Here is a 12,247-nt window from a genome sequence, read left to right on the forward strand (position 1 = left end):
CGGCCTCTCCGGCCGGCGGCCTCGAGGGAGGGAGGTGCGTGGCTTCCGGGAGCCAGTTTGCTGCCTCTGCCCGGAAGGGAGAGGTGGTTGTGTCTGGGAAGCGCCCTTTCCCCGATGCCTCACCGGGGCCAGAGTGCACTCAGGTGTGTCAGGCCACCGTGCCGGACACTCAGGTGAGCAGAGCCGGTGGGGGTGCGGGCCTGGCCTGCCTGGCCNCAAGCTGCGGCAGGTGGGGAGACGCCCGTGCCGGCCCCCGGCGCCCTGCACGGTGCCACCTCTCGGCTCGAATCCCAAGTGCCTTCGCAAGTCAGTCTTCTCAGGTCTGAGGGTGGGAGGAGCAGTCGTCTGCCTTCCCCACACCTGGAAATTGCACACACGGGTCGAAGAGCGTCTCAGGGCCTGGTGGTTGGAAACGGAATCGTACGTGCTTTCTCGCTGGCGTGTTGCTGAGCGCGGGTGGCTGCCCGAGCTCCCCGGCCCTGTTTGGACCCGAGGACTTCAGGGGGACAGAAGGGAGGGGCGGGTAGTGGGGACAGGCCTCCTTGCCCCCCAGGGGGCCCGGCCCCCCCCCCGCCCACNAGAAACAGGGGAAGATAATATTTATGTGAAAAGACAAAAAGAACCGGCAAGAATGTATTTTAACTTGTTTTTTCAGAGAACTGCTGTTTGATGTTGAGGGCGGAGAGCCCGCGTCCGCTCGGTGGCGGGAACGAGCAACCTGGGCAGAAGGACAGGGACGTCGTTCAGCACAAAACAGTGGCGGCGAAAGGGAGGGGAAAAGAGTTTTCCTTTTCAAGCAGAGTCAGGTTTCATTCTCTGTCCAACGCCGTCTGCCTCTCGTTGAACTCGGGGGAAAGCAGCCATTCCCCTCTGAGCCGCCCCGGGGGTGCGCCGTCCAGCCCCCCACCTCGGGCAGGGGCAGCACTGGCTCGTCGCGGTCGGCTCTGCGGTCCTTCTAAGGTTCCTTGAATCGGGCTCAGCTCAGCTGGGGTGGGAGCTGAGCCGCGGCCGTGACAAGGGTGCTCGTGGTTTCCCCCGCGGGTGCCCTCGGCAGCGTGGCCTGTCCCAGGACGAAGCCGTGATCACAGTCAGCCTCGTAACCGCGGCTGAAAACTTCCCGAACCACAGAATTTTCTCGCAGGCTCCCTTCTTAGAAAAACCACCAGCAGCACCTGGCGGGCGGCGGCGCTGAAATGGGCGTGTTGCCCGGCGGGCGGCCGTCTCCCCACGGTTCCGCCGCAGCTTCGAGGCCCTGCTGCTGTGTAGACAACAGGTCTTAGGCTGACGGAAGGCTGGCGGGGTTTTTTTGTTGTTTTTCGGTCATGTTTCTTTGAGAACGGCAGAAGTGCTGTGACAGGGGAACAGGGAGGCCGGGCCGCGGGCGGGGGCGGAAATCCAGACCCAGAGACCCCTGGGCTCCGCTCTGCACGCCGTTCGCACTTTCGTTATTATTGTCCTGAAACTGCCTTTTTTATTCTTTACTTTGTTTTTGTATTGAAGAGGGTTTTTTCCCTTGACTTCTGTATAAGCTAGTGTGAATGAGGGAGGAGTGCTTTTCTCTGGGTCGTGGGCCCCGCTCAGTGCGCACAGGTGCCCCCGCGGAGCTTTCTCGGCGCCTCCGGTCCCTGTCACTCGCCCCACACCCGCCACGCGGTCACGTGTGAAATGACCGCCCACGCTGCCGGGTGGGGAAAGTTGAAAACACGCTGGTTCAAGGTCTGAGTTAACGTGGTCAGTAATTCCTGTAGCATTAATGAAAATCTTTTTGAAACGCCCGGGGATGGCCCCGGGTGTGTCTCCAGAGCCCTTGGGGACTGAGCGCTCCTTGCTCGGAGGGGGCCGCGCCCTCCTGTCTGCCGGGCTCTGGGCCCGGGACCCCTGCGCCCTGCGGACGGCCGCCGTCCTCAGCCGCGCCGCGAGCCCGCCTGGTGGTGCACGGAGCCGCGGCGCGGGCAGGAGTGCTCGTGACGGGGGGTTTCCTGCGGAATGTTCACGAAGCTCGTGCCCGGCGGAGCTGCGTCGCCTCGTCAGCGGCGCTGAAGGTTGGCCCACTGTGGGGAGAGGCTGACAGGTGTCAGGTGGGGCGGGGGCGCCGGGCGGCCCTTCCCCACCAGGCAGCCGGCAGCGGGGCTGTTGCTGGACGGCGGCCAGCTGGCTCAGGCTCCGGGCCAGACGCCCCACGCGTCCCCCGAAGGTCCTCGGTGTGGCGGTGGCAGTGCCAGTCTCTATGACAACCTTGGCGGTCATCCGGGAACGCCGNACCCGCGTTCGGACGGGGTCACGTATCTGTTAATAAAATACCTCAGCTTTGCAACGTGTGGCTTTTTGAGAGAGAAATAATAGTTTTAATTTTTGTGTCTACTTTTTACCTGATTACCTGAAAGCAAATACCAAATGCTCACGTCTGTATGTGGGCCAAAGGGTCAGTGTGATGTTTTCCAATATTTTTTTATCAGCTGTTTTGCATTTAAAGTGAAAATTGTAAATGCCTGAAATAAATAATTTCTACAAACATGCTTGAGATGCAGTCATGCCTTGGGCCCCGGGCTGCGTAGCGGAAGGACTTGCTGATGGGAGGGGGACACAGGCCCTGAAGCCAAGCAGAGCCACTGGCGCCCCAGCCCCAGGCGGGACCGAGTTCCCTCCAGAAGGAATCAGATAAGTTCAAGAAACAATAGCAGTTTCTCGAAAGACTTTAATTGTAAAAGCGTTTCCCAAAATGAATCCTGGGGTTTCCGGCAGGGCGTGGGTGCCTGTGCCACGTTTACCATCACGGCGGGGGGTCAGGCGTGCAGGGAAGGAAGAGGGTGGGCCGTTACTCATCAGGAGACTGTTTATCAAACAGGGGGTGTGAGCGGCACCACAAAGGCAACCGTGGCCTCCCGAGCGGCAGCCTGACACTGTCGCCTCTGGAAGAGGGACTTTGGCAGGAAAAGCCGGGCCCACAGCCGGCCCCCCACCCTCCCAGCAGATGAGAGCCGTCACGTGGCTCCTGCGTGTCAGCAGCACCAGGCGCGGAGCCCAGAGACTGCGCGAGTGGAGGCCCCCTGGGGCGCCCAGAGGGGAGCCTCGGGCCACGCCTGCCCGGCCCACTGCCTCCAGGGCGCCACCATCTCCTCTGAGGTTGGTCCTTGTCTGGCAGAAGGCACCACAGGAAGCCGACGCCCGCGAGTGGCTGGGCTGTGCGCCCAGCAGGTGGGGGGGGTGCCCGGTCTTCTCCAGGCGTCCCTGTCAGGATGACGCACAGTCGCCATGCTCTTTTCTGCGAGACCCGGGCCAGCAGCAGGCGAGTCTCGGATGGAAGGCTGAGGACACGCAGTTATTGGAAGAGCCGCTTAGGAGGGACGCCAGGCCTTTCTCGGTGTCCGCGAGCAGCATCAGCCACAGGCAGGAAGCCGCCAACTGTGTGCACTTCAAAGGCCTCGAGCTTGCTTGCTTGATTTTAATTAAAAAAAAAAAAATTTTTTTTAAAGCCATCTATACACCCCACATGGGGCTGGAACTCACCATCCCGAGATGAAGAGTCGCGCACTTACCGAGGCCCCCAGCCTGCGCGGTGGCAGCCCGGGCGCTGGCCGTGCGGCTGTGCACAGGCAGTGACGGTCGGGGACGTGAGCCCCGCACCATCTCCGGACACGGGCCGGGCCACGCTTTCCTCGCAGGAGTCCCTGCCTTCTGCAAATGTGTCGCTTAGGACAAAACGGCACCTCACCCGTGTTCTGTTTCATAACAACAGTTTTAGGCGACAGTCCAACACATGAATAGAACTTTTTCAGTAAAATCCTGAAACGTTCATGCCGCAGATGCATGTGACACTCGGTTAAGGCTGTTTTCTAAGGGAACTTCAGACGCAGCCGCCGGGACTCACAGCCTCCTGAGTCACGGAGGCCGTTTGAATAGAACGGGATTCGTCAGGAAGACACTCCTGCTCTATTTTGGGCTTTAGGTTTCTGTGTGTGCAACAGGGATTTTGAAACATTTGGTGTTGTAAGTGTGACTTCCTGGAGTCTGTGCCTGGCAAGAGTGAGGGAGGGGCTGGGGTGCAGATGGCACCCCGTGTCCACCTGCTCGCAGCGGCTCGGGGGCCCCAGACACCCCCGCAGCAGGTCGGGGGCCCCAGACACCCCCGCAGCGGCTCGGGGGCCCCAGACACCCCCGCAGCGGCTCGGGGACCAGCACCGCCGTGCTGCAGGGGCTCCAGGGGAGGGTGTGATGTGGGTGCAGAAAGGTAAACACGGCCCCAGTGGTTCTGAGGAAGGTGGTCCCCGGGGGCCCCAGGGGTGACCGGAACGCAGCCAGTTCTAGCAGGAGGCAGGTGCTGGGGGGCCTCACGCTTCAGGCCGTGGTGCCCTCCGGCCCATCGTGTCCAGGGACGGGTCTGAAGGTAGGAGGAGGCCGACTCCAGCCCCAGACGCTGACCCACAAGAGCCTTGTCTGTGCATGGCCGGGGGGGGGGGTCTCTGTGGCCACGTGTGGTGGTACCTGGGGACACAACCCGGGCAGCAGGGAGGGCCGGCAGCAGCCCCACTGGCCACCGGGAATTGCACGGCCGCCCGTGGTGGGAGGACCTAGTAAGCCCGCAGCAGGAGGCCTGCCACCCGTGACTCGTGACGCGGCAGGTGCTTCACCACAGGATGCTCCTTCTGGGCCTGGTGGTGCCGCAGGGGAGTGTGTCGCCGGCCTGCGACGGAGGTGGGGGGTGGGGGGGCCGGCCGCGGTCCGGGACTCCAGGCTAGGGTGCAGCCTGGATGAGGCCGCAAGCCTGGCCTGCTGAGTCCTCCCCACGTGGCGGGGCCCTCAGGCCCGGCGACCACCTGGATGCATCTGTCTTTCCACCCCCTGCTCCGGGCAGAGGCTTGGCCCACTCACCCCGAGGGCCAGAGACCTGGGTTCCGCATGAGGCTGTCACACCTGTCCTGTGAGCAGGTGGGGGGAACGACAGCCAGGTCCTCACTGCTGACGACCCTGGTCAGAAACCAAATGGAAGCGCGCCCCCCAGTCCACACCGGCGCTCAACTCCGAAGTCTGTGTGCACGAGTTCTTTTCTCCTGCGCTTCCTGCGCACACACTTGGATGAGCTTCCCTGAAATCCTCCATCCTTGAAGCCTTGCTACACCCACTCCCTCCAGAGGGATGATGGGCACGCTGTAAACAGTGGCGCTTTCTGGATGGTTGAGGCTCCGTCAAGGAAAATGTCCTGAGCCCCAGTGCTGGCTGCAGGGTACGGGGGGGGCGGAGGGGGGTGCTCCTCAGGGTGCTGGGTGCGGGGACATGGGGGCGCTGGGGGACACGGCAGTTACGATCTGATGCTGTCCCCAGGAGTGGGCGGCCAGCCTGGTGGAGGGGTACAGGCGGACAGCCACAGGCGGACAGCAGCTTCGCAGGGAGAGGCCGGTCAGGCCTGCACAGGCGCTAGCTGAGCAGCTCTGGGAGGTTTTAGGAGCATCAGGAAGTCACGGATAGACAGCAGACACCCTCCTTTTTCCTTGTACGCATTTGTTTTCATGAGCATGTGTGTTTTTACAACATTAAACACTTACCCCGCATCTGGGACTGGCTCAGCCAGGCTGTGCTGTGTGTGAAGGTCACTCGGCGTGAGGAGCAGGTGCGGCCGTAGGTCAGACGAAGTTGGCGATGAGGCTCTGATGGAGCCCGCGCGTCCCCAAGGCCTGACGTTCTCCATTTAAAAAACGCAAGGATTTTCAGGGGAATGTTTCACTTGCAAACACAGCATTTACAACAGTCCAACGTGAGTACAAACATGTCTTTATCATTAACGGAAACCAGAGCCACGCTTGTGGGCATCATGCTGGTTGATGCCCTGATGAACTAATTAGCTTCACGTGCACAAGTGATCGATTTCTCCCTCAATTAGTCCAGCCCAGGAATCCTGTTGATGACCAGAAATCAGAAGGCAAGCTGAATCCTTAAGACAATTCCACGCAGGATGCATGTAAGCCGGAACCACGATGGCGCGGTGGCTCGTCCGCGAGCTCGCAGCGCGGGGGACGGAACTGTGGTGCTCGTGCGGGTTCTGGAAGCGGCGATCCGCACGCCGCAGACCCGGTCCCCTCAACAGCTGATAGCAGGCTGATCATCAGGCTTCAGACCACCGGTCCCGCGCGTAGAGCCTCTCCCAAGGGGCGGAGGGGACAGGCCCTGGGAGCCAGCCCACTAGACCCAGCACGGGCTTGTCCAGGGCGGAGACCATACCTCAACCCGATTCCCACCGCCCGGCCCGAGCCCACGCGGCTCACACAGGGGAGAGAACTCGCTGGTGTCTGGATGTCTAACAGGCTGGCATTGCTTTTGGTTTTATCCCCTGCGGCAAAGGACACAGAATAAAAATTTCCATTGGACCCTTTCTAAGCATGCAGCTTGGTGGTGTTAAGTATATTCGCACTGTTGTGTAAACAGCCTCCCCGGGGCCCGCTGTCCCCTGCACCCTGCGAACTGGACTGGGTGCGTCGCACCCGCGCGGCCCTACCACACTTCCCCTTTGTGCCTGGCGTTTCACTCGCAGAGCACCCTCCAGGCCACCCGGCCGCATCCCGGGGCCGCGTTTCCTTCCTCTTAAGGCTGAATATTCCATTCTGTGTTGTGAGCACGTTTTGTTCCATCTGCTGGTCTGTCCGTGGGCACGTGGGCTTCCACTTCTTGGCTGTTGTGTTTTTAACTTTATTTTTCACTTGTTAACTAAAACCACACGGTGAGCTTGCCACCTCTCACCTCATCGGGTTGTATTCTTCAACGTGGGGGGGGGTCTCTCCGCGGGAGGGCGCAGGCGTGGTGAGCAGGCTGGGGCGGCGCCCAACTCCGTGACCCCCAGGACGAGCTGCTGGAGGCTTCCGGGTGTGCTGATCGCTGATCTGGAAACAGGCCCCCACCTGGCTCAGCAAGTTGCACAGGATTAGAGCGAGAGGCAGCATGAAAGCACTTCCGCAGCACACCTGTTCCTCACCTTGGCCTTTCACAGGGTCAGAACCTGACAAGAGCCAAAGCCTGGGCTCTTACACACGTGTTCAACCTGGATCCCAAAAACCTTCACTCTGATTGCCGGGGGGAGGGCGCGCTTGAACATTTCTCCACACGAACTTCCTCTCCTGTTACACAGAGATGCGGAAACACGATAGGCACTCGTTCCGCCAGGTGGCCAACTGCGAGTGTTCAATGGGAATTAAAAATTTGACCCTGAAGGGTGACTGGCGGGCTCAGTCAGTCAAGCGTCCGACTTCAGCTCAGGTCACGATCACACTGTTTGTGGGTTCGAGCCCCGCGTCGGGCTCTGTGCTGACAGCTCAGAGCCTGGAGCCTGTTTCAGATTCTGTGCCTCCCTCTCTCTCTGACCCTCCCCTGCTCACGCTGTCTCTCTCTCTCTCTCAGAAATAAATTTTTAAAAAATTGATCCTGAAGGACTCATTACGCAGCCTTCTTCTAGAACCTCAATGAACGTACTTGGCACTTACTCTAAACAGCACCTTCCGCAGGGAGTGCTCAGCATCGTGGGATCAGAATCTCCTGGTACACGGTTAAAAAGTTACAGATTTCAAGCTTCATGACAGACTGAAGCATCACCTCCCATGGTGGGACAGGGGCACCTGTATGAGTAACAGCAGCTGAGTCAGAGGTGAGGCCACAGGCCACAGCCGTCCACGCACAGGAAGCCGAGGAGGCGGTGAGGCTTCACGCCGCCCGGCCAGGCACCGGAGAGGCAGGCAGCAGGGCGGCGATGACCGCAGGTGACCGCAGGTGACCCGGGCCGCGGCTCTCACCACAGGAAGCACTTTCAAAGTGGGGGATTCTCCGAACTAATCCAGGAGCAAAGACACTGATTTTCTTGGAACAGCGTTTATTCAAGTGGCATCTGAGCGTAAACCTTCAGGAGGGCTGCTGCCCTGCGTCCCGGGGTTTTACAGTCTCTCGGGCATAAGTGACAATGTGCTACGCACAGGCACTGGGGTCACGTACAATCTGACAACATTTTCAAAAGCTACAAGCACCTACTAGTTCTGCGGAGATGGTAAAGCCCCCAAGGCAGCCAGGCCGTCAAGAACCTGACACAGGAAGTGCCCGTCTGCATCTTCAGTACAGCGCGGCCCGGGCTCTAAACCACGTCCACGCCCGCCCGGGGCTGCGCGTCAGCCCGCATTCACCGATTCCGCAGAAAAGGCCGCGTTTCGGGGTGGCCACGGCAGCACATCCTCTCTGGCCGCGGGGCCGGCCGCCCGCAGTTTGCTCTCCCTCCGCTAGGCGGCGGGCACGCGCCGTCTCTGCACACGGTCGTGGGGTCACGGGCGCAGAGGCCAGAGGCCAGGATGAAGACTGAGGCCAAAACTGTGCTGCTCACCGAAAGGAGAAGCCCGCAAAGGGTCGAGACACATCTGTGGGGCAGACACCAAACACGGGTCACGAACCCGTGCACGTGGCGGAGAAGGGAACCGGGAGGTAGACTCTTCCTTGTCCCCTAAACAGAAGGAAACATGAGGCACGGACCTGTGACTAAAAAAGGATATTTTAGGGGCGCCCGGGTGGCTTAGTCGGTTGAGCGTCTGACTTTCGCTTGGGTCATGATCTCGCGGTTCGTGGGTTCGAGCCCCGCGTCGGGCTCTGTGCTGACTGCCAGCTCAGAGCCTGGAGCCTGCTTCAGTCTGTGACTCCCTCTCTCTCTGACCCTCCCCTGCTCACGCTGTCTCTCTCTCTCTCCTAGAAATAAATAAAACATTAAAAAAAATTAAAAAAAAAAAAAGGATATTTTAATAGAACAGAAAGGCTGCCCTTGTTTATTTTATTTTTAAAATCTTTCAATGTTTTTATTTATTTCTTAGAGAGAGAGAGAGAGACACAACGTGAGCAGGGGAGGGGCAGAGAGAGAGGGAGACACAGAATCTGAAACAGCCTCCAGGCTCTGAGCTGTCAGCACAGAGCCCGTCGCGGGGCTCGAACCGACGAACCGGGAGATCCTGACCTGAGCCGAAGTCGGACACTTAACCGACTGGGTCACCCAGGCGCCCCAAGGCTGCCCTTGCTTAAAATGAAACTAAAGAATATCTCAGATGCTCAGTTCTTCCAAATCAAGGGTTAGGATTTACTAACAAGGGCCATTAACAGAGTAGTAATGGTTAAATAATCCAATTAATGAATCAGGACTCTTCCCCCATCTGTCCCAGCAACTTCTGCTCATGTCCCCATCCTCTGGCAGAGGCCAGTGATGACTCAGCAAAGAATAAAGGCTCTTTTTTTAAACACTTAAGAAAGTACTTTGAAAAACTTCAAAGGACCCTTCTCGCCCCAGGAGAGGCGGCAGATCAATACTTTCCTGTTTATCCACACGGTAACATCACTCCATGATTTCACTCCCACTTATTTAAATATTGCCACTTCGCTGGTCGAAATCCATCCTGATCGGAACAGCTATGGTGGCAAAATAAAAAGAAATGTCCTGTAGGCTTGAAATGGAAGAACTAGATTCACCTGGTAACCTGGGCAGAGCATTTTTAAAACGGAACAGTGATGGAGAAGCGTCCCAGATGGGCGAAGCCTGGATGCCACGTTCAAGGCAAGGGAGCACAGACTGGCTAGGACATTATCCTCTTTAGAAGGAATCAGAAACTACCCTGGGACGCAGAGGTAACACAGAAGGGTGAGAGCACAGCAAAGTACTGGTATCAAGACAAAATGACAAAAAAACCAAGCACGCAGAGCCCAGAGCAGAACCGTGTCACAGGGTTTCAGGTCCGCTGGCCCAGGGGCCGCCCCCGACCCCAGGAGGCCGCGGGCGACAGTTCGCTGGGCCGAACCGTTTCCAGGGCCTGAGGTGCCCCTGACTTTCCTCAGCTGGGTCCCAGCCTTGGGGAGAGCCCAGCGGCTTGGCCGCCTCCTGACTCACCCCGTTCCTTCTTGTTACGACCCCCGTGTGGCTTGCAGTAGCCGGACCACTTGCAAACCCGCGTCTCCACTTCCCAGCACAGCAGAAAGTAACGCGACTGGGCAGAGAACGCGGGGCTGAGGTGTGAGCGGAGCTTACGGAACGCAGGACGCATCGGGCTTGCTTTCAACATGCCCCGTCGCCGTACGCTCCTCTCTGTTGCCCGGGGGGGGGCAGCGGAAACCGTTTGTGCACGAACAGTAACTGTACCAAGCTTTCTGGCATTTATTACAATTAGGAAAACTGTATTTTGTAGATTAAGTTTAAGTAAAAAACAAGGTTTCACTTCTAGAATGTTGAACTAAAAATAAGTTTAATAAATGATCTGTATATGGAAGATAATAAATATTTGTTGAGTGCAAATGGAACTGTAGATGCTAAAAGTTAGAAAAAAATCTTGTGCCGAAGATGCCACACACGAACCAATCCACACTGAAAACATTCTGTTGGTATTTAAAAAACAGGAGACTCTTCATAATAAAATCATCAAGATTCAGTAAGAAAAAGTTCTTCTGAAGTTATTTTAAATTGAGGATCACACAACCCAGTGGCTACAACCTTAACTGAATAAAGAAGAAAGGATTTACTAACCTCTAAATCGTAATAGAATGATAACATCCAGAAAGATATGCTTTCCTAAAAACTAACCAAACCTGCTTTTCTCGTGATTTAAAAGGAGCTACAAAAGTCAGCTTTTCCCTGAAGACGCTGCACATGTATCGGAGCCAGTTCTGATGTCCAGGCCGCAAACCCGGCCACAGATGCACCCACTCGGCTCTAACCGTCGGCCATTCACTGGGGTCTCCTCACAGGAAGCCGTTCTCATGGTTTTTTTTCACAGTACAGGGTCAATGTAAGTTCCCAGTAAACCACAAAGAGAACAATCCTATGAGTATTAATTTAATATCTTAAGCAGTAGTAATTAGGGAAACCTTGGTCTTTTAGAAATATTTTTATACCGCAAGCTGGCCTGCTGTGCACAGCCCAGGGCCCATTGCAGGTGGTGGGTGCGGGCGGTCCCCCCCAAGGACGCAGGAAGAGAGGTGTGCGTATGTATATATTCAACATTCACTCCAAAATACAAAGGCAATTGAACTAGGGAACAAACATTAACACCCAGGCCCTGGCAACTGAAATGCTGAAAGATGAAACGGAAGGTACTGGAAATTCTGCGTCGTCATCCAATAAAACAATGGCTGTGGAGCTTTCCAAATTTTCAGATTTGTTGTGTATTTTATTCTAGAATTCAGAATTATAGTGATGCCAAGGCTTAATTTATATCGCTGACTCTTAAATCAGGGGCATCTTCCTTCCTATTTATGCTTCTGTGAATAAGGATAAAAACGTCCCCAAGGATGGAGAAAACATAAACTTTCTTAGAAGGCTGACCAACACCATCTCGTCAGAGTTGTTGTGAATCTTCCCGGCTCCAGAGCTTTCTCCAAACCACCCACTGTTCACTGTTTTCCACTCTTCATCTGTTTCCCCAAGAAGGGCGTGTAACCCATGCTCTCCGGTCCACACGGTCATTTTTTATTGCTTTTTATAAATAAATGCCAATTGCATTTTTGTTGATTGTCAAGACAACTAGCACGTTTTTGGAAAACCTTAACATTCCCGGACTCCTGACTCCCCTTTCCTGAGAGTCCGCCCCCCCCAAACAGAACACCCACTCCAGAGAGTGCAGGCAGCGGGTGAACCACGACTTCTTATTGTAGAAAAGCAACAGGTCAGTAACCAAGTGTCAGGAACGGATTTAGGATCCCAGGTTTTGGCTTCTAGATGGAGACTCTCACTTCCCACCAACTCCCAGGGGTGCAGTCCCGCCGCGCCCCCGCTGGCGGCGCAGGCCCCGCGGGAGGAGGGCGTGGCCGCCCCTCAGTGCTGCTTGCTGTGCACCGGGTACAGCAAGGTCATGTGCTCGGCCCCCTTGAAGGGCAGCTTCTCGCTGGAGTAGTGGTGCACCACGGCGGGGATGCTGCCGAAGACGGCGCTGGTCTGGTCCAGCGTGTACTTGCTGTCTTTGGTCTGGGCCACTATGATGTGGACGCACCCTTGACTCGTCCTGAAACGGAACAAAATGGAGGGGACGTGCGGGAGCCGGCCAGAGTCACGGGCACACAGGGTCTGACTCGTGCCCGGAGCTGTCGCAAAGGCAAACAGAGGACGTGTCCTGCTGCCCAGGGGCTCTCGAGGCTTCGGGACCTCGGCTAAAGGTGGTCATCCTCGGGCTGTTTGTCCGTAACACACAGGTCAGCAGGGGCTGGACCGAAAAGACAAAAGGAAAAGGAAAAGCGCAGCCCCCCGCCCCCGCCCAGTCCC

At 57.1% G+C, this 12,247-nt stretch overlaps 1 protein-coding gene and 1 long non-coding RNA gene across 2 annotated transcripts in view; both read right to left on the bottom strand.

The window, feature by feature from the left end:
- Positions 1-2,677: 2,677 nt before the first annotated feature.
- Positions 2,678-3,725, bottom strand: LOC144231536 (uncharacterized). Its single transcript, XR_013335093.1, has 2 exons — positions 3,537-3,725; positions 2,678-3,435 (listed from the first exon to the last, which is right to left on the bottom strand). It is a non-coding gene; the product is annotated as an uncharacterized LOC144231536 (long non-coding RNA).
- A 6,532-nt stretch (positions 3,726-10,257) lies between these two features.
- SHE (Src homology 2 domain containing E) overlaps positions 10,258-12,247 on the bottom strand; it is a 12,684-nt gene continuing 10,694 nt past the window's right edge. The window contains exon 7 of the mRNA XM_077764046.1: positions 10,258-12,000. Coding sequence (XP_077620172.1) covers positions 11,804-12,000 — 197 coding nt within the window. The 3' untranslated portion in view covers positions 10,258-11,803. The remainder of the gene's footprint in view (positions 12,001-12,247) is intronic.

The sequence above is a fragment of the Crocuta crocuta genome, unplaced genomic scaffold (genome assembly GCF_008692635.1).
Source record: "Crocuta crocuta isolate KB4526 unplaced genomic scaffold, BGI_CrCroc_1.0 scaffold528, whole genome shotgun sequence".
In the NCBI taxonomy this organism is placed as follows: Eukaryota; Metazoa; Chordata; class Mammalia; order Carnivora; family Hyaenidae; genus Crocuta; species Crocuta crocuta.